We start from the raw sequence: 18,872 nt of genomic DNA, 5'->3' as shown, positions 1-18,872 counted from the left end.
TGCATGAGACGCAAAAACCCAGTCTGCAGGTGCAACAGGTGATCAAGAAGGCAAATGGGATGTTGGCCTATATCGCAAGGGGGATAGAATATAAAAGCAGAGATGTCTTGCTGCATCTGGAATACTGTGTGCAGCATTGGTCCCCTTATTTGCGGAAGGATATATTGGCCTTGGAGGGAGTGCAGAGAAGGTTCACCAGGTTGATACCAGAGATGAGGGGTGTTGATTATGAAGAGAGACTGAGCAGATTGGGTTTGTATTCGTTGGAATTTAGAAGGCTGAGGGGTGATCTTATAGAGACCTATAAGATAATGAAGAGGCTGGATAGGGTAGAGGTGGAGAGATTCTTTCCACTTAGAAAGGAAGCTAGAACCAGGGGGCACAGCCTCAAAATAAAGGGGGGTCAGTTTAGGACAGAGTTGAGGAGGAACTTCTTCTCTCAGAGGGTGGTGAATCTCTGGAATTCTCTGCCCACTGAAGTGGTGGGGGCTACCTCGTTGAATATGTTTAAATCACGGATAGATGGATTCCTGATCGGTAAGGGAATTAGGGGTTATTGGGATCAGGCGGGTAAGTGGAACTGATCCACTTCAGATCAGCCATGATCTTATTGAATGGCGGGGCAGGCTTGAGGGGCTAGATGGCCTACTCCTGCTCCTATTTCTTATGTTCTAATGCAGTAAAGACTACTTGTGTTACACAAGACTCTTACAGTCAACAGGGGGAGGTTTATTTCATCAACCTGGGCAAAACAGTAAGTATCTAATTTAGTTTCTATTGTGTCGTCATATCAAGTTTATCCTACCCTTCTCACGGAGAAAGTGGATGCAAAAAGTGCCGATTCCGCACATGCGCAGTGTGCAGAGGACTACACGGTCGATGGGAAACGAGGTCCCGATCGACCTGTTGCCCGTAATTGGTGTTTTGGTTATCTCGGCTTTATGGCTTCTGAAGTATACAAACTATTGTGCAGCTCTATGCCAGGTCACCATGTGCCTGTCAACAAGGGAGCCCTCACTGCCAATGAGGCCATATGCAAATCCAATAGTGTTTGCTACAGCTTTTGGGGACATACAAGATTTCCATCCAAGTCCTGTTAAATCTCTGATCCAGCATTAAATCTCAGTGGGCTCAGGGATAACTGCCTTTAAATGGCTCATTCATGAGCCGAATAGTTAATCCGCTGCCAGTGGACAAGATTCCAGATTTGGGCCCTTCCCTTCCTTTACCAAACTAGGGCCAGTTTTCCCAATGCTGGGAATCAGAAGTGGGTACTCCTGCCCAATTCTCTTAGCTACCCCTGCCATTGTGCGCACCTCAATGGCCTCCACTAAATTCAGCTCTATATTTCAAAGTACTTGCTAGTCTCAAAAGTACTTCCAAACACTTTTGGTTATGACAAGTTCCATATAAATGCAAGTCCTTCCTTTTCCTTTATTTTGTTAAAACTCTTGTACCTATAGCATCAATTGTGATGTTTTGGTCATCTCTGCTTTATGGCTTCTGAAGTATAGAAACTATTGTGCAGGTGGTATAACATGCTGCAGAGAATACATTTCCACGCAAAAATACAAAGGCACAGGGATAAAATAACAGGAATTGTTTTGGGCCAAGTAGTTGACAAAGGAACACAGGAAAACGAAACAGTTCAAATAGAACAAAATGCCACCCTGGTCCTGGACACCTACAACCACTATAGAATGGCAGGCGCACATTTCGTCTTTCTGTACTAGCGTCTGAAATTGCTCTTCCCAAAGACCAAAGGGATCTCTGATACAAGACCGAGATCTGGATCTAGAATTCAGCCTCTTTCCCGTTCTCCTCTGTTGCACTCGCAGCATTATAGTAGAAGGAAAGCTGAAGCACCAAAGAATTGGAGCACAATTTTGTTAACTCAGGAATTCCTTTTCATTTCCTACCAGCCAATAACAGAATGCCCGTAGGCGAAGCTTAAAACAAATCCTTTGATTTAGAATTGGCACAAATCCAGTGCAAGGGGTAAAAGAGAGAGAAAAGAGAAAAAAAAAAAGAAATTTAATTACCATAGATTGTTAAGAGGTTATTGGTTTCATTGGTTAAAACATCAATCTATTGACTATACATTTTGGAACACCAGTCCTTTTTATAAATATTACTGGTCAGTCTCCCATGATAGTCTACATGCTAAAATTAAGAATATGGCATCTTATTCTCCTTCCCTTATCCATTTCTGTTGTTTTCTTTGCCTTTTATCATTTCTTTCTTCATGGCAAAAAGCAGTGATGGGAAAAGTAGTCATATTTTCCAATGAGTGTTGCAGGAGAAATATAGCCCGCAGCTCTGTGTGGACACCTTACCATGCACAATTCACCCACCCTGCTTCCACCTGACTCTCCCATCTCTTGAACTGTGTACACCCTTCATTTCCACTACATTCTACTATTACTTGCTTCCTCATTAAATCTCCCCTCAATACTGTGTTGCGGCAAGAGGCTTCCTCATCCTCCGGCCCCAACTTTCTATCTGATTCTCTCAAGAGGCTTGTTTTGCTCTCAAAATCCAACTTGCTTGATTTAAAAGAAAATTTAAATTAGTCTCATAGGTTTTCTACGCAATGGAAACAGGTAGCATAGATTAAAAATCCAATTTGTGATTCAATTTGAAAAAATTATCTGACATTCTGAGGGAAGAGACTCTCTCAGTTCAATATGCTGTCTGAAGCTTATAGGAAACAGAACAAAAATTGCAAAGAATATCTAATCAATACTGAATTAAACAGCACCACAATGCACAATAACATACAAGTTTCTTATAACTTAAAATTTCAAAGGAAATGAGATTTCACCTACCCTGACACTCTGCCAGCAAACTCAATTATATCCTCTTTGGTACGAGGCCCTCTGTAATTGTACGCAAGGTCTCCCTTTAACCTAAGTTAAAAGAAAAAATCTTGAACAACTTAAATATTGCAGTTCATCACTCATCTGTAGGACAAAATAATGGTTTAAACATGGTTAGTGAACTTCAATGGAGAACACAAATGGAACTTAAATAAACGCATAGATGCAGGGATCACCAATTGCATATATGAGAGTTCATTATTATTTTTGAACAGATATAGCCATCTGATCTGTATTACTGTTAAGATGCATGATAAATTACAACATAAATTTTCTCCATTTTCAACTTTAATAATGCAATCAGAGTGCTGTATTCGCTTGGAGGTTTTGAATGTGAAAGGCAACCTAGTTATTTGTTGTTAAAGCACATTGTTGTCACTACTGTTTGCGAGACTCTGCTCCGCAAAAATTGTCCGCTGCTTCCCCCAGATTATAATAGTGACTATGGACGGAAATTAGTTCCCATGACAGGGACCACCTGAAAGAGTGGTCCCATGATAGGAACCACCCACCCCCACCAGTTGGAAAACTGGCCTAAGTCCTGCATCACTTCTGTCTGGGAAACTCAACATGACTATTTAAAGTTAGGCAAGTAAGTGGCTGCCGTCAAGCAGCCCATTTGATCAAGGCCCCAGTAGGGTGAAAATCTCACACTTAACAGCTGCCAGTCAGAAGCCGGCAGCTCTCCACTGGCAGTTTCAGCACTCCAAGCTGACAGTGGTATTCTGAGCCCTTCACCAGGGATCATTGCTGGATCCCCAAAGACAGGTGAGTGGAGAAGAGGGTCAAATGCAAAGGCAGGGGGCAATCTTTCAACTACCCAGCTCTCTCCCCCCTTCCCCATCCAACTTTCCAGCGCCAGGTCGTACCATTGGGCACCATGTGCCCGTCAACATGGGAGCCCTCACTGCCAATGAAGCCATATGCAAATCCAATAGTGCTTGCTAAGCAGCTTTTGGGGACGTACAACATCTCCATCCAAGTCCTGTTAAATCTCTGAGCCAGCATTAAATCCCAGTGGGCTCAGGGATAACTGCCTTTAAATGGCTCATTAATGAGCCTAATTGTTAACCCACTGCCAGTGGACAAGATTCCAGATTTGGGCCCTTCCCACCCTTTATTAAACTAGGGCCAGTTTTCCCAATGCTGGGAATCATTGCCCAATTCTCTTAGCTACCCCTGCCATTGTGCGCACCTCAATGGCCTCCACAAAATTCAGCCCTATATTTCAAAGTACTTGCTAGTCTCAAAAGTACTTCCAAACACTTTTGGTTATGACAAGTTCCATATAAATGCAAGTCCTTCCTTTTCCTTTATTTTGTTAAAACTCTTGTACCTATAGCATCAATTGTGATCGATAGAATGATTTATATTCTTGTGACTGAACCAAAGTTTGTTACACACAGTCACAAAAATAGTAATTTATGTATTCCCCTAAAAGCATTGCAACATATTGGAGATAAAGGTAAAATTTCCCTCCTCATCCTTCTCGAACTGTCTGCTGCCTTTAACACGGATGACCATCCCAACACTTTTCCACCGTCATGTGGCTGGTTCCATTCTTATCTATCTAAGCTTAGCCAGGCGCAATGGCTTCTTTTCCCACTCATGAACAGCTACCTCCAGTGGCCCCAGGAATTTATCCTTGGCTCCTCCTGTATCTCATCTGCATGCTGCATTTAGTAACATCCAAAAACAGTGTGTTGGTTTTCACTAATATGCTGACAACACCTAGCTCTATCTTTCCATCACTCTCCCAACAACTTCACTGTTGCTAAATTACCAGAGTGCTAACAGTTATCCAGTACTGGGTGGGCAGAAATTTCCTCCAATTAAATACTGGGAAGACTTAAGTCTCATCTTTAATTACTACTCCAAATCATGCTCCCGAGCTACTAGCTCCATCCTTCGCCCTGGCAACAGTCTAAGACTAAACCAGTCTGCTCACAATCTTGGTGTCATATATAACCCCAAGCTGAGCTTCTGACCACAAACTCTTGCCACTGTTAAGACCTCCCAAAGACTTCCTATTTTCACCTCCATGACAACCTTCTAACTTCACCCTTGTCTCAGTTCATCTGCTGCTGAAAGCCTCATTCATGCCCTTGTTACCTCAAGACTTACTGAATGCACTTCTAGCTGGTCTCCCAAGTTCTACCCTTTGTAAACTTGAGTTCATCAAATACACACACTTGTGTGTTTTAATTCGCACCAAGTCCCCATTCATTTATTATCTTATACTCGCTGACTTACGATGGTTCCTGCTCAAGCAATTACTTGATTTTAAGATTCTCATCTTTGCATTCAAATACCTCGACAGCCTTGCAACTCTGCATCGTTAATCTCCTGTACCCACACAGCTCCCCAAAACATCTGTAATCATCTAATTCCGGACACTTCAGCATCTGCAATTTTAATCCCCCGACCATTAGTCGACATACTTTCAGCTGTCTCTGTCCTCGACTCCGGAATTCCCTCCTTACACCTCTCTGTTTTCCTCCCTTAAGAGACTTCTTAAAACATATCTCTTTGACCAAACTTTAAGTCATCTAACCTAATGGGTGGAATCTTCTGTGCTTGCCCTTGCAGAAAGGGCATTTAATAGGCGAGATGGTGGCATGCCTGATCCCCACTGCCCTCTCATCTCAGAGATGAGAGGGCAGTGGGGATCAGGCATGCCACCATCTCGCCTATTGAATTAAATGCCAAGATTGGCCTTCCTGCCCTTCAGTAATTGTGTGTGGGGGAGTGCTCAAAAGGTACTTCACGCCTGTTTTTGCGGTGATGGCTTTACATCATACATTCTGGCTAGTCACTCACCAACCAGTGGAAACAGATTTTCTCTATTAACCGTAGCTAAACTTGACACTTCTGCTTGGTCTGCTCTTAACTTGCTATATTAATGAAAAAAAAACTCCAGTTTTTCTACTCTCCCCTATTGCTAAAATGGCTGATATCCTCTTAGGTGAACGCCTGCTGTACCATCTCCGTATCTTTGATGTTCCTCCTGAAGAAAGATGAAGCAATCTTTTGATTGAAATTCTGCTAGAATTGGCAGTGGATAGATATGCCATATATATCACATCTATCCGCTGCCAATTCAGATACACTGCATTGGTTTTGTGTGCGCATACATGATATTTTGGCAGGTAAATAAAAACAATCCCACACAATAACTGTTTAAGATCCACAAGGAGCAAGTTTTAAAATGAAGTATTAAATCCAAAGTTGCATCATACAGTAGTTACAGTATTATCACTAATATAACCAATCTGAAAGACTGAAATTTGTATGGTTCATGGAGATATCTACAGAGAGAAGGAACAATATTCAAAGTTTTTGTTCATAAATTTATAATTAGATCATTAAATTTGTCTACAAAAGAATTCCTACACTTCAGAGAATTTAATTATATACAAAATCTATTCTTAGAAACGAGTGCTTGTGATTGCAAAGTGGATCTTTTCTCCCCTTCCTGTGAGACTAACTATCTTTAGAGTAAGATGCTGAAGGGGGGCACAGATTTGGAAGACACTGATGGTGATGCTACTGAAGATCCAGGAAGAGGCAGATAGACATCTTCTTGTTGGGAAATGAATACAGAAACAGACCAGTGTCCCAACCGATCTGAGCTCATATTTATCTTCCAAATGAACAGTAGTCTTGATCTTACATGACTGCCCTGCTCCGTTCTTCCCAGCTAATATTATCAACCACTTATTAAATGTCGGCACCTTCTTTGCTTCAATCGCAGACTTTTCAAAATGAATATTCTGTATGCATTTTCACAATGGAAAGAGAAGTAATCATAGAAATCATAGAAACCCTACAGTACAAAAAGAGGCCATTCAGCCCATCGAGTCTGCACCGACCACAATCCCACCCAGGCCCTACCCCCATATTCCTACATATTTAACCCGCTAATCCCTCTAATCTACACATCCCAGGACACTAAGGGGCAATTTTAGCATGGCCAATCAACCTAACCCACACATCTTTGGACTGTGGGAGGAAACCGGAGCTCCCGGAGGAAACCCACGCAGACACGAGGAGAATGTGCAAACTCCACACAGACAGTGACCCAAGCCGGGAATCGAACCCAGGTCTCTGGAGCTGTGAAGCAGCAGTGCTAACCACTGTGCGACCGTGCCGCCCAAACATGAAAACAAGTACCAACATGGAATTCATAGAATTCATAGAATCCTACAGTGCAGAAGGAGGCCATTCGGCCCATCGAGTCTGCACTGACCACAATCCCACTCAGGCCCTATCCCCATAACCCCATGCATTTACCCTAGCTAGTCCCCCTGACACTAAGGGGCAATTTAGCATGGCCAATCCACCTAACCCGCACATCTTTGGACTGTGGGAGGAAACCGGAGCACCCGGAGGAAACCCACGCAGACACAGAGAGAATGTGCAAACTCCGCACAGGCAGTGACCCAAGCTGGGAATTGAACCCGGGTCCTTGTCGCTGTGAGGCAGCAGTGCTAACCACTGTGCCATTGTGCCGATGAAATCAAAGGAACGAACTTGGTGGATGCAGTACAAGTAAAAAAATAACGGAATACAAAATTGGCAAACCTCCAACTCAGGATATCAAAAGAGATTGGTGAGGAAATTGCAGGTGCGTGCATCAAAATTTCAGAAAGCGGTCCAGGTTCAAGAAATGTGCTTATGGATTGAAAAATTACAAATATCACTCCATTGTTCACAACGGGAGGGAGGGAGGGAGGGAGAGACCAGGTAACTACAGGCCTGCCAATTTAACATCAGTTGTTGGAAATTATGAGCACTTACACAAGTACAAGTTGGTCAAAAATACTTGAAGAGTAAGTTAGATCCGACTTACTTTGTTTCATTTCTTAGTGACTATAGGAATGCAAATAGATGGAGTAGAAATTTGATAAGGTTCAAGAAAAATGTTCAAAATCGTATACATAATTAGAGGTAACTTTGTAACCTGGTAACTGGTTGCAAGACGAAAGTGTTGTGATAAAGAGCTCGTTCTCAGATTGGTGGGACATGAAAAGTGGTTTTCCCTAGAATCTATACTGAGGTTTTAGATTTTGACAATATTTGGTAAATTAAGAAATAGAGTATTGCGAATGACACCAACTTTGTGGGAACAGGAAGTTGCAGAAATATCATAGACAAATTAAGTGAGTAGACAAAATGTTGGCAGATGGAGTTCAATACAAGGAAGTGTGAGGTCATTTACTTCAGATCAGAGATGGGCCAAACAGAATATTTTCTCAACGGCCAGACCCAAGGAGGTGTGGGAGTAGCAAAATGGCTCGGGTGTCCAGGTACACAAAATAAATATAAGCTGTTACACAGATTCTAAAAGCAATCACAAAGGCCAATGGAATTTCAGCTTTTATCTCAAGAGAATATAAAAAGTGCAGAAATTATACTGCATTGTCCTCAGCTTGTCCCACCAACCACTGTGGTAGCGTTCCTCATTTATTTTCCTGTTCATCTTTCTAGGTGAAGATGACCATGTTGATTATCCGGGGTATTTGGTAGGGTTCTGGTGGGTAGGTAAGTGACTGCTAAAGCCAATGTGTGTCTGGAAGCTTCTGCTGCAAGTAGGACAGTGTACCGAAAACAATTGAGTTTTGAACAAGTTGCAGGTTCAGGATTTTCTTCCTTTGTATTTTGTAGCCTGTCTTTCAACAAGAATGCATTCAACTTAAAAGCAGACAACAAAGAGATCATTTTCAGAAAATGGCCAAACTTTATCTTCCAAGATTCTACGGAAATGTACCCAAAAAGGCCCCTGATGCTAATAATAGCAGAGGCAATTAAGCCACACAATGAAATGTGCCCAAGATTTAAAAGATTTTGTCTGACCATCAGATTGCTATGAACCAGGATTCTCCAAAGGTAAACTTGCAGGTTGAGTCCGTAATTAAGAATGCAAATGTAATGTTGTCATTTATCTCAAGAGGCTTGGAATACAAAAGCAGGGATGTACTTCTGAGGCTTTATAAAGCACTGGTTAGGCCCCATTTGGAGTACTGTGAGCAATTTTGGGCCCCACACCTCAGGAAGGACATACTGGCACTGGAGCGGGTCCAGCGGAGATTCACACGGATGATCCCAGGAATGGTAGGCCTGACATACGATGAACGTCTGAGGATCGTGGGATTATATTCATTGGAGTTTAGGAGGTTGAGGGGAGATCTGATAGAAACTTACAAGATAATGAACGGCTTAGATAGGATGGACGTAGGGAAGTTGTTTCCATTAACAGGGGAGACTAGGACGCGGGGGCACAGCCTTAGAATAAAAGGGAGTCACTTTAGAACAGAGATGAGGAGAAATTTCTTCAGCCAGAGAGTGGTGGGTCTGTGGAATTCATTGCCACAGAGGGCTGTGGAGGCCGAGACGTTGAGCGTCTTCAAGACAGAAATTGATAAATTCTTGATTTCTCGAGGAATTAAGGGCTATGGGGAGAGCGCGGGTAAATGGAGTTGAAATCAACCATGATTGAATGGTGGAGTGGACTCGATGGGCCGAATGGCCTTACTTCCGCTCCTATGTCTTATGGTCTTAACTGCTATAGAACTGTAGGCTAATGAGCTATATGGTGCCACTGTGTTGGAATGTGCTCCACATTCTATGGAAATACGAATCCCAAGAACTGTTTCATTAAAGCAAAACCTGATGGTGTGATAACCAGGATCTTCCTCATTGAAACACACCTCCGTAGGTTAATGGACTATTTGTGAACTCAGGATATAAGTTTGTTGCACTATGCAAGGTGGCACAAATTTGGGTAAGGGCTTGTAGTAAACATTGTTACACATGTGATTGTTGGTAGTTTTATGAAACATGTGTTTAGGAGCAACAGGAATAGCAGAATTGCACAGTGTGGAGCTCCTCAGCGATATAGTTTAAGGGAACTGGATGAACCAAAACTGCACAAGCAAGTTACAGAAACAGTCATAACAGAAGCAGCAACTTTTCAGAAGGATCCATTTTAAAGACCTTAAAACAGTGTTAAGTGCAACTCGGAAGTTACAGGAACAGTGTTCGAGTATTGTTCTGATTTAACTTAAAAGGGAGCTGGGTACGTTTGTAAGTTTATTGCTGTTAGAATGAAACAGATATGGGTCCATTTTTTCCATCCAGATGGTTTCAGGCTGAACCTTACAGTTAGGAATGCAAGAGGGAGATGCAGGTTTGCTCTACCTTTGATAAATTTATTTGTACCAGATGCAGCAATCCTGGGTCCCCGCCTCTCCGGACTCAAAGTCCACATCAAATGTCCTAAGTGAAGCGTCAGTATCTTTGCAGCATTTTGACCGTCCTGAGAGCACAGCCCAAACTCAAGCTCTTTAAGAGAAGGTAAAAGCAAATGGGGTGTGGAGCAGTAGGGGCTGGATAGGGGGCCAATGATAGGTGGAGGCTAGGGAGATTGACATGACAAACACCATGGACAAAAAGACTAAGGGAATGTAAATGTGTAAATGGTGATGGTCACAGCTAAGAGGGGTGCTAATAGTGGCCCATTAAGAAGTCAGAATGTATTAATGACAGAACAAGAGTAACCAGTGTGACAAAGGACAATATGGAATAAGTAACAGATGGCCCTGGTAGGGTGGGGTGAGGGGAGATGGCGCTAAAGGAATAAAGATGGAAAGCGGGATAATTAAAAGGGATCCCCCTTTTTAAAAAATGAATCAATGCCATTAAAAAAACAGAGTAAAGGTGGAGGAGAGAGCTCACAGCCTGAAGTTGTTGAAGTTAAGTCCAGAAGGCTACAATGTGCTTAATCAGAAGATGAGGAGCTGTTCCTCCAGTTTGCATTGGGTTTCACTGGAATATTGCAGCAGGCCAAGGACGGCATGGGAAATGAGAGCAGGATGGTGTGTTGAAATAGCAAGTGACAGGAAGGTCTGGGTCTTGCCTACCTGTGGACGGTCCGATGGTGTTGTGGTCACCCAGTCTCTGTTTAGTTTCTCCACTGTAGATTGGGAGCAGCAAATGCAATAGACTAGATTGAACATGGTGCATGTGAAGCAGTGCTTCACCTGAAAAGTGTGTTTAGGCTCTTGGACGGTGAGCAGGGAGGAGATAAAGGGCCAGGTGTTACACCTTCTGTGATTGCATCGGAAGGGGGTGAGGGTTTGGGGGTGATTTACATTCCATTTGTCCATGACGTCTTTGTTAATTTCTTCCTAGCCCCCACCTTTTGCTGGCCCTCAATCCAGCCCCTACTGCTCCATACACCGCCCCTCCCCACAAAAATATAAATCTCATCTTATTTCCAGTTCTCTTTAACTCTGATGAAGAGTCATCGAGACATGAAATGTTAGCAATCTCCCCGCTCCACAGATGCTGTCAGACCTGCTGAGAATTTCCAGCATTTTCTGTTTTCGTTTTCTCTCCAGAGAAGATTTGCTTTGGTGAGCGTGTTTCTGGCATTTTGGCGACATGACCAGCCCAATTCAGTTGCGACTGTCTCAATATGGCATGTTAGCTCAGGTGATCACCTCAGTGTAAGGTATTTGTCTACCATCTGATCTTTAGAATCTGCCAAAGGCAGCTCAAGTGAAAGTGGTTGAACTTCATCGCATAATGCTGGCACATCATAGAATCATAGAAACCCTACAGTGCAGAAGGAGGCCATTCGGCCCATCGAGTCTGCACCGACCACAATCCCACCCAGGCCCTACCCCCACATATTTACCCGCTAATCCCTCTAACCTACGCATCCCAGGACTCTAAGGGGCAATTTTTACCCTGGCCAATCAACCTAACCCGCACATCTTTGGACTGTGGGAGGAAACCGGAGCACCCGGAGTAAACCCACGCAGACACGAGGAGAATGTGCAAACTCCACACAGACAGTGACCCGAGCCGGGAATCGAACCCGGGACCCTGGAGCTGTGAAGCAGCAGTGCTAACCACTGTGCTACCGTGCCGCCCATGGTCCACATCTTGCTTGCGTAAAGCAGAGTGGGTAGAACCACTGCTCTGTAGACTTCCAGTTTGTTAGGCAGACTTACTCTTCTTCCGCAGACTGATGTTTAAAGCCTGCTCTTGCTTTGGCAATTCTTACATGCATCTCATCATCAATATACATAGTTTGAATGCAATACTAATCACGGAGAGTGCAAAAAGCTTGACGGCTGAATTCCCACTGTGATGAAAGTAGTACAAGTGAGATAAACATAAAACTCAGCTTTATTGTACAGATAGTCGGTATGTCCAGAAGGAATGCAACTCAGATACTGGGAGAGAAGAATAATTACTCATTTTAGCCTTGCAAGTCATTAAGTAGAGTTAATGAACTTTTGTTTACTTAAGTTCCCCTGGGATTTCTGATTAGAGTGATTAACAAGGTCATGCAATGGTATGGTGTATTTACAGAGCTGGGTCGGTAGCAGAAAGCAAAAAGCTTTTGCAGAAAGAAGTTAGTTTGAGCTGAGAATTGTTTGAAGAAAGAGGTTCCTGCTGTTCTGAAACTCATTTTCTCTCTGAAAGCTTCAAGATAATCTACACTCATTACAGTAGGTATATTTCTGGTTGAAAGTGGCATTTAAATCTGTAACAGGAAATGTTGCTTATTTGGAATTGAAACAGTGATAAGTTAGAAATTAAAGTTGTTTCATTTTTAAATATTGCACAACTGTTAAAAGTTGCTTCACTTGTTATATTTAAACTGTGTAATTAAATAAAGTTTGTTTTACTATAAAAGATCCCTAACTTGTCAGTGGAATTACACCTGGAGTGAAACATCTTATCCTTACATTTATGCCAGAAGAGAAACGTTGTTGGGGTCTAGTCTGGCGCCCGAATGTAACTTGAGATTCTGGTCCAGTACCCTAACACTATCAATAGTTAATTGTATCATGGACAGGTAGATTTGAGAAGACACGGGCAAATGACTATTCCTTCACATTGCTTCCCTCTAATTGATATTGGCACACCAGCTTCAGCATTCTCTCTATATTTCTCTGCCAACACAATTATTCTTTTCTATATATCTTCTTCTCATTCTCTTTACATGTTTTCCATTTGAACTCAATATGGAAGTAACTGGTGCCAGCTTTAATAGCTTGCTAATCTCATTTTTGACATGCACTTATGTACAGTTTTGGTTCAAATGTTAATTATCCACATTCTGCCCAACCTTCATTATAAGGGTTGTAAAAATGGGAATATTGGTATTTTCCTGGATTTGTGCTCATACTAGTCAAACACAATCTATTGCACTCAGTTATTAGTTTGATTTATAAATGGCTACATGATGCCATTTTCAAAAAGAATGACTTTTTAATGAATGAAGCTGCATTAAATTTGATGAAGTGCATTCCTTATCAGTTAGAATTATTTCTGTACATGCAGCCCTGTCAACTTTCAATTCAAAGAGGTTTCAGATGTGCTTCAAGAAAGCATGATGTTATAAGTGATTCCACTGACAGAATTCTATTATATGTAAAGCAAGTGGAGATACTATAATCCTTCACTTACAATTTGATAGTTGGATAACCTCGGACTCCAAACTCAGAGGCAACACCTATGGAAGAAAAAAACGAAAGGTTACAAAATCTCCAAAATCGCATATCTGGCTTATAAATGGCTTCTTCAAATAATGCAAAAGTATTTTTATCAGCTAATCTGAAAAGGATAATTCATTTACACTTTTGCAAAACGAATATAGTTAACCACTATATAACAGCACTTAATTACTTCCATAGCCAGATTCATAGAATCCCTCCAGTGCAGAAAGAGGCCATTTGGCCCATCAAGCCTGCACTGACAACAATCCCACTCAGGCCCTATCCCCATGACCCCACGTATTTACCTTTCTAAATCACCCTGACACTAAGGAGCAATTTATCATGGCCAATCAACCTAACCCACACATCTTTGGACTGTGGGAGGAAACCGGAGCACCCGGAGGAAACCCATTTAGACATGGGGAGAACATGCAAACTCCACACAGACAGTCACCCGAGGCCGGAATTGGAACTGGGTCCCTGGCGCTGTGAGGCAGTAGTGCTCACACTGTGTATCGCTCCTAAAACCTTGCAATCAGAAATAAATCCTGTGACGTGCTCTTGAAGAAAGAGGCACGCACAAATTTAACCTGAGTGCCATCAATCAGAAATCATGATACTGAGTGCCCGGTGCAAGTCAGTATACTAAGCTGTTACTAGATTGGAGAGTTGTTTTTGATCTGCACAAACATCCATGAAGGGCATGATCGCTATGCTTTTCAACCAGCTTGTTGTAGATGTCAGCTAATTGTGAATCAGTGCTTCCAATACGAAATGTGATATTGCTAATGAAAATGAAGGGAAAGGAACACTGTAGTGAATGAAGTCAAGCTCTTGTTTATTTTCTGTTTTCATATAGCCAAATTTCCCTATGTTCCTGGTAATGCCAAGTTGACAACTAGAAAAACATTTTATCCACAGTATGTATACATTGGCACATTTTCTCTCTAAGCTTTGTAAACTCAGATTTTGAGGTCAGCTGAGCAAACCCAACAGCCTTGATAGTCTTTTGAACTGTACAATTAAAATACCCTTCGACTTAAGACTGGTAATTTACTCAAGAAGCAAACAGGTCAGCTAACATTCAGATTATAGAGTTTAAGAACTCATTGGTAGCCATTCAAATTAAATTGATTGTAAATCCAAATCTAATTGTATTGCACTGTCAAGTGCGTTTCAGTTAGTATAGTGTAGACTCCGGTGGTTTTAATTTTCTGGTATATGCTCAATAAAGATAGGCAGATTGAGTCAGAGAGGGCATCCATCTTCTGTGTCATGTCTATTTATTAATTACAATTTCTCATTGTTCATTTTTTTGCTTTCCCCCCCCTCTTTTGGTTTCTTTTAGTAAAAGTTAGACAATGCAAAAGCAGGGCTCTCATAATGGAAAAAATATCCTGAAAGAAGCACGTGGTTTTAATCCAGCGTATGTTTGACCATTGCCATCACTGAATCAACTTTCTTTGAAGTGACAAACTTATTTCCCCATTTAGCACTGATCAATCAGGAAAATATCCAAAGGAATTGCTTATTTCATCAAAGGTGAAAATGCTTTTGCTTTTGTTTTAAGTCACACATAGAGTGAATGTTCATATCATACCTAGCCAATAAATTTCTGAGCGGTATTGAGGCATTTCCCAATATTCCCATATTTTACTTGAGGATTGAGTAATTAAATCGTATGTGTACAGAGAAAAGACAATCATTTGACCAGAGTTTAGAGCAGAATCCAACAGATGCTCATCATTGACATGCCAGAATAAAGCTGGCGCTAGGAGATTTCAGCATATCCTGTACACGACAAATATGATTTCCACTGAGATGAAAAAGTGTTGCAAATTACAAACAACAACCAAATACTGACAACTTTTAAACTCATTCTACCAAATGGCACCTAAGGAATGGGAGGGTACAGAGTAGATAAGCTCTGTAACTTAAATGCACACGTTGACTCATTATACAATTCCCTAGCTAATGTATACAGTGAAGCCTATAACTTAAGCAACAGCAAATTAAATCCCATTGAGAATACTGTCTAGCGCATCTGTGTCCAATCTTAATTGCAGCATTGAATATTTTATGGAACAGTTTAAAAAAAAACAACAATCCTCAAAAGACTAACTTGAAAAGGAAGCAGAAAATATCTATTTTTTTTTAAATGGAAGAATTTAACACAGTTAACTGCACTGTGTTAAAGTAGTTTCAATTTTTTACATTTAGAATTTGTTATAATTATAGTGAAGAGCTGACAATCTACACCCCATAATTTTGTTGCTTCATTTAAATTATCTGATGTTAAAAGCAGTAATTTCCTACTTTGTGATATTTACATTACTTACTTCAAGTTATTGGTTAATTCAAATTTGACTTTTAAGAAATCATCAGTAGCCAATATAGTCTAGGTCACCAGAGAAACAGAATTCAATTACAGTGAGATGGCTCATGACAAGGTAAAAGGAATGGAACTTAAGGTTCTACCACAAAAGGCATTTTGGCTTTACTGGTGCAATATTAACAGGACTGAAGGAAATTTCTGTAGCTGTGGCTTAGTTCTCTCTTCAACCAGAGGTCAGTGCACAGGCTGTGAAGAAAAGTTTAAGAATGAAGTAACCATAGTTTCAAAATATGAAAGTGCAGACGGAGGAGCTGCAGTGAGATTATAAACAGTTTTGAGATCACACAATCAAATAGAGTGGTGAAAATCGCTGTATTTAGAATCATAGAATCCCTGCAGTGTAGGAGGCGGCCTTCTGGCCCATTGAGCCTGCACCTACAACAATCTCACCCAGGCCCTATCCCCATATTTATCCTGCTAATTGCCCTGACACTAAGGGGCAATTTAGCATGGCAAATCAACCTAACCCGCACATCTTGGGAGGAAACCGGAACACCCGGAGGAAACCCATGCAGACACAGGGAGAATGGGCAAACCTCATACAGTCACCCAAGGCCGGATTTGAGCCCGGGGCCTTGGTGCTGTGTGGCAGCAGTGCTATCGCGCTGCCCTAATGTTGTTTCATTTGCTAAAAGACATCATTTGGATAGCGAGATCGCAACAGGCACAAAATGACATGAAAAATAAATCTCTACCTCATATGGATTGGGATTAAGCAAAAAAAAAAATCAACAGATGTACAGGAAATCAAAGCCAATAACTTACTATTGTCAAAATTAATAACTGCACTTAATGTCCAGATGATTCACGTGATAAACTATTGGTTAATTTCTGCAACGCGATTAGCAGCTTCCAAAAAATTCTGCAATTCACTGAAATATAACTTCGTTTACTCATTCAATCATATAAAGCACACACTTCTTCCAATTCCATTAACGCAAAACTGCATTCAAGTATGATCACAGATGACTCCAATTATGCACACATTGATCATTCACAGCATGGTTCACCAAGTCATAATATTTAGGTGACTAACTTGGATTCCATGGACTAATTAAGCTGCTGCCACTTGGCATATTGCTAAAGCACAACTCACACAACGTAATCTAGAAGGAGATAGTACAATGTAATGATATAGGAAACAGTACAAGCAGACAGGACTTTAAGAACAGAATGATAAAATACATTCAACCCTCCAACCGTTCCAGCAAAGCAAGTGTGATTTGAACAATAATGGACTCGCTTTGGCTATTTAGTTGCTTGGGGAGTTGAAGAAGCAAAACACAACTTCCAAAAATTTCAAATTCTCTCTCAGCACCTCTGCAGAAACTTGTCAAAAAGTTTAAACAGTATTCAACCTTGACACAATTGGTGTTCACACTGAAATATTGTGATACACAAGAAACGGTTCTCTCTCATTAAAAGAAAATCCCGTGGAGATTTGGATGTTTTCAATTCATTGTACACAATATTAAAATAGTACAATTAGCAGGTGTCACAACAGCATCCCACAGATGACATTTCCACGATTTAAACAAGAGAATTAAATTGGATGCAAGTAAATGGCTTGCTTTATCTGTTTTTAATCCAATATTTGCCAGCCTACTTTTTAAAAGAGTGAATCACAAAATCATTAGCATCTGATGGGAGTTTAATCCAAATAACCAACCTCATCCTACTCGACATTTTTGAGACACCAAATATATCACAATTTCAAGTTTAATTGCCCCCTCACCTTAATCAACCCCTTGCAGAATCTTAAAATAATTGGATTATTTCTCCACATTTTTTAATCTTCCACAAACTTAGAGCCTTAAGTGCCTTTCTCATGCTTAGAATACCCTCTGAACTTTTTTCTACATAGCACTGCCTGCTCAACATCCAGTATTGGTTGAGCAAAAATTTCCCCTAGTGATATAGGAAGACCAAAGCCATCGTTTTTGATTGTTGCTACAAATTCTGTTACTTCGCATTTGACTTCATCCCTCTCTTTGGAAACCTGGTAGTCACATCTGACCCTGAAATGATATTCTGAACACATTTGCATCATCATCACTATTTCCATTTCTGTAACATTTCTCAACCTTGCCTCTAAAGAACAAAGAACAATGAAAATTACAGCACAGGAACAGGCCCTTCGGCCCTCCAAGCCTACACCGACCATGCTGCCTGACTTAACTAAAACTCCCGACGCTTCCGGGGACCATATCCCTCTATTCCCATCTCATTCATGTACTTGTCAAGACACCCCTTAAAAGTCACTACCGTATCCGCTTCCACTACCTCCCCTGGCAACGAGTTCCAGGCACCCACTACTCTCTGTGGAAAAAATTTTGCCTCGTACATCTCTTTTAAACCTTGCCCCTCGCACCTTAAACCTATGCCCCCTAGTAATTGACTCTTCCACCCTGGGAAAAAGCTTTTGACTATCCACTCTCTCCATGCCTCTCATAATCTTGTAGATTTCTTAAAGGTCTCCCCTCAACCTCCGTCGCTCCAGTGAGAACAAACCAGGTTTCTCCAACCTCTCCTCATAGCTAATGCCCTCCATACCAGGCAACATCCTGGTAAATCTTTTCTGTACCCTCTCCGAAGCCTCCACATCCTTCTGGTAGTGTGGCGACCAGAATTGAATACTATATTCCAAGTGTGGCCCCACTAAGGTTCTATAAAGCATCAACATGACTTGCCAATTTTTAAACTCAATACCCCGGCCGATGAAGGCAAGCATGCCGTATGCCTTCTTGACTACCTTCTCCACCTGCATTGCCACTTTCAGTGACCTGTGTACCTGTACACCCAGATCCCTTTGCCTATCAATACTCCTAAGAGTTCTGCCATTTACTGTATATTTCCTATCTGTATTAGACCTTCCAAAATGCATTACCTCACATTTGTCCGGATTAAACTCCATCTGCCATCTCTGCCCAAGTCTCCAACTGATCTATATCCTGCTGTATCCCCTGATGGTCCTCATCGCTATCTGCAAATCCACCAACCTTTGTGTCATCCGCAAACTTACCAATCAATCCAGTTACATTTTCCTCCAAATCATTTATATATATTACAAACAGCAAAGGT

General features: G+C 41.4%; 1 protein-coding gene across 1 annotated transcript in view; it reads right to left on the bottom strand.

Moving 5' to 3' along the window:
- The window catches only part of tmx3b (thioredoxin related transmembrane protein 3b), a 151,437-nt gene that overhangs the window by 81,623 nt on the left and 50,942 nt on the right, over nucleotides 1–18,872 (bottom strand). Inside the window, exons 5-6 of the mRNA XM_078216712.1 lie at nucleotides 13,368–13,413; nucleotides 2,829–2,909 (exon numbers count right to left, since the gene is read on the bottom strand). Coding sequence (XP_078072838.1) covers nucleotides 2,829–2,909; nucleotides 13,368–13,413 — 127 coding nt within the window. The remainder of the gene's footprint in view (nucleotides 1–2,828; nucleotides 2,910–13,367; nucleotides 13,414–18,872) is intronic.

This window comes from Mustelus asterias, chromosome 7, assembly GCF_964213995.1.
Source record: "Mustelus asterias chromosome 7, sMusAst1.hap1.1, whole genome shotgun sequence".
Lineage (NCBI taxonomy): Eukaryota > Metazoa > Chordata > Chondrichthyes > Carcharhiniformes > Triakidae > Mustelus > Mustelus asterias.
This window is presented reverse-complemented; position numbering and strand designations above follow the sequence as displayed.